Source organism: Buceros rhinoceros, unplaced genomic scaffold (assembly GCF_000710305.1).
Source record: "Buceros rhinoceros silvestris isolate BGI_N320 unplaced genomic scaffold, ASM71030v1 scaffold40217, whole genome shotgun sequence".
Taxonomy (NCBI): Eukaryota; Metazoa; Chordata; class Aves; order Bucerotiformes; family Bucerotidae; genus Buceros; species Buceros rhinoceros.
In genome coordinates, this window is record NW_010424619.1 from 1 (window position 1) to 2,199 (window position 2,199).

The following is a 2,199-nucleotide window of genomic DNA, read 5'->3' on the forward strand; positions in this document are numbered from 1 at the left end:
TGCCTTGCTCGCGTCCCTGAGGAATCTGGGGGGCCGCCCCGCTGCTCGACAGGGTTATCCCACCGGGCGAGCGCTTCCCTCCGGCCGGCCGCGGCGTCCCCGGGAGCGGTGCACGGCTTGCAGCCCACTGCTTTCCCTGGCTGTAGCGAGAAGGCTGTGACATCTAGACTGGCTTATTGTTAAATGCCTTCAGAAGCGTTTTCTAGTAAAACTGGTGGTATTTCCGTACAGGATAACAGGATCTCCATTTGGTCTGTTGGAGACCTTGGAAATGTGAGCCTCAATGGTGAATATCATGGAGAACCTCAGCTGCTGTGTGACATCAGGCACAACGGTGATGTTATGGACATGCAGGTAAAATAACTGTGTTGAATGGTGTTTGTCACTTAGGAGAAATTAAGTGATAGTGAGCTGTCAAAATGCTGAGATTCACAAAACACATACTTTCAAAGGAGGGCTAAACCAAGCAGTGTCACTTTGTGGATTTGTTTGATTATTTATTTATTTATTTATTTTTACTATACACACCAGTAATTTAGATGACTCTGAAATGAAAATTATCATCTTGGTATTAACATCAGTAGCTCATGTATTATCTCTCTTTAGTTTTTGGATCAAGAGAGAATTGTGGTTGCCTCATCAACAGGAACCATAACTGTATTCCGCCATCATCAAAATAACCAGGTATGTAACTTGCACTGGCTTTAAGGTGCTCTTCTGTGTAATACAGGTCACTTTGGTCTTAGCATGAGAGTTCTCAAAATTACTAGAGCAAGAAATATCTGCATACCAGAATCAGTTTCTCAAAGACTGTCAGGAAAAGCTTCAGCTTTATACATACAAGGGAAGGAAAAAACCATCTTCAATATGTACTACATAAATTTGATTCCAGAGCCAGATAGACTGGGGTATCTGCTTGTATATATCTGTGACCAGGTAGTCCATTTGCTGAAAACTTAAGAGTATCTGCCTTATAGTTTTTACATTCTTGAACTAAGTGACTGAAGCTGAATTTCTTCTTGCAAGTGTCACATAAAGGAAGATACGTAAATGCTGTAGTTGTTCGCCTTGCTTATAAATCACAGAAAATAAATGTGTAATGACTTTTTTATATATTCATAAAAAAAGACTAATATCTATTAATAGTCTGATGTGGTACCTATAGTATACTAAGTCAAAATCGAAATCTGGCCTTATATTTTGTAAAGGCCTCAGCTCTTTTCCCTTGGCCTAGGGAAAGACTGAAGAGATAAGTATAGTGAGAGACATTTCACATTTCATAAAGAGATTATGTTCTTTCTAATTTTTAGCTCGTGAAAAGGGTTGTTCAGAGAAGAAATAATATTTCATTGAAGGGTTGTATGCCCAAGAGTTGAGGAAAATTTTGGTCTCTGATCTTATTTGTACAGGAGATTCTCATTCCTGTGAGGTAGCGTGGCTTTCCTGGAGCTTGTTTCTGGTATCCTGAATATTCTGGAAGTTTATTCTATCAGGGTCATTATTTAACAGCAGAATCTTATGTCCGGTTACTGCTTAGACTTTGTCTGCCAACCAGCAATGGGAGAAAGCTCATTATCATGTGGATCAAGACACATCTTGTGGTGGAGCGGCTTGTACTGGAGTCATCTGCAACAACCCAGAAATTGTCAGTGTTGGAGAAGATGGTAGAATAAATCTCTTCAGAGCTGACCAAAAGGTTGCAATAAGAACTATAGGTATGTCAAGTAACTGTTCAAATTAGTTTAGTTTGAAGTGGTTTGTTTTGGTTTTTAGCTTCTCAAATGATAACATAAATTTAAAAGTCAGTTGAGAATTGAATTACATATTCCAAGTTGAATGTTTTTGCTCCAGAATTTTCCTGTATTCCTCCAGGCTTCAGATACTTGCATATTTCAGATGTATTTCTATATTCATTCAGGTACTTGCAAGTTCATGCTTTAACTGATGGAGAGGTTTCAAGCCTAACGTTTTGTGTAGGCTTCTGTTTTCTGCTAGAATTGTTAAATGCTATAACAGAATACATGAAATGTGGTTAGATTTCAAGAAGTACTGTTTCCAAGTTCTTCATAACTGGAGGTTAGTGAAATGGTCATTTCAATTCACTGTTTGTGCTAAGATTAACGCTCATGGTGTCCATGTACAAAAACATTTATTTCTCTGTGTCTAAAAGAACACCAAGAGCTAGAAATGACTGTACCC

At 38.8% G+C, this 2,199-nt stretch overlaps 1 protein-coding gene across 1 annotated transcript; it reads left to right on the forward strand.

The window, feature by feature from the left end:
- Positions 1 to 231: 231 nt before the first annotated feature.
- LOC104497586 (nucleoporin Nup43-like) lies at positions 232 to 1,715 on the forward strand (the record flags this gene model as incomplete). Its single annotated transcript, XM_010140854.1, has 3 exons — positions 232 to 354; positions 607 to 684; positions 1,538 to 1,715. Coding segments are annotated over 3 exons (379 nt in total), but the record flags the coding sequence as incomplete, so codon positions are not given.
- Positions 1,716 to 2,199: the final 484 nt, after the last annotated feature.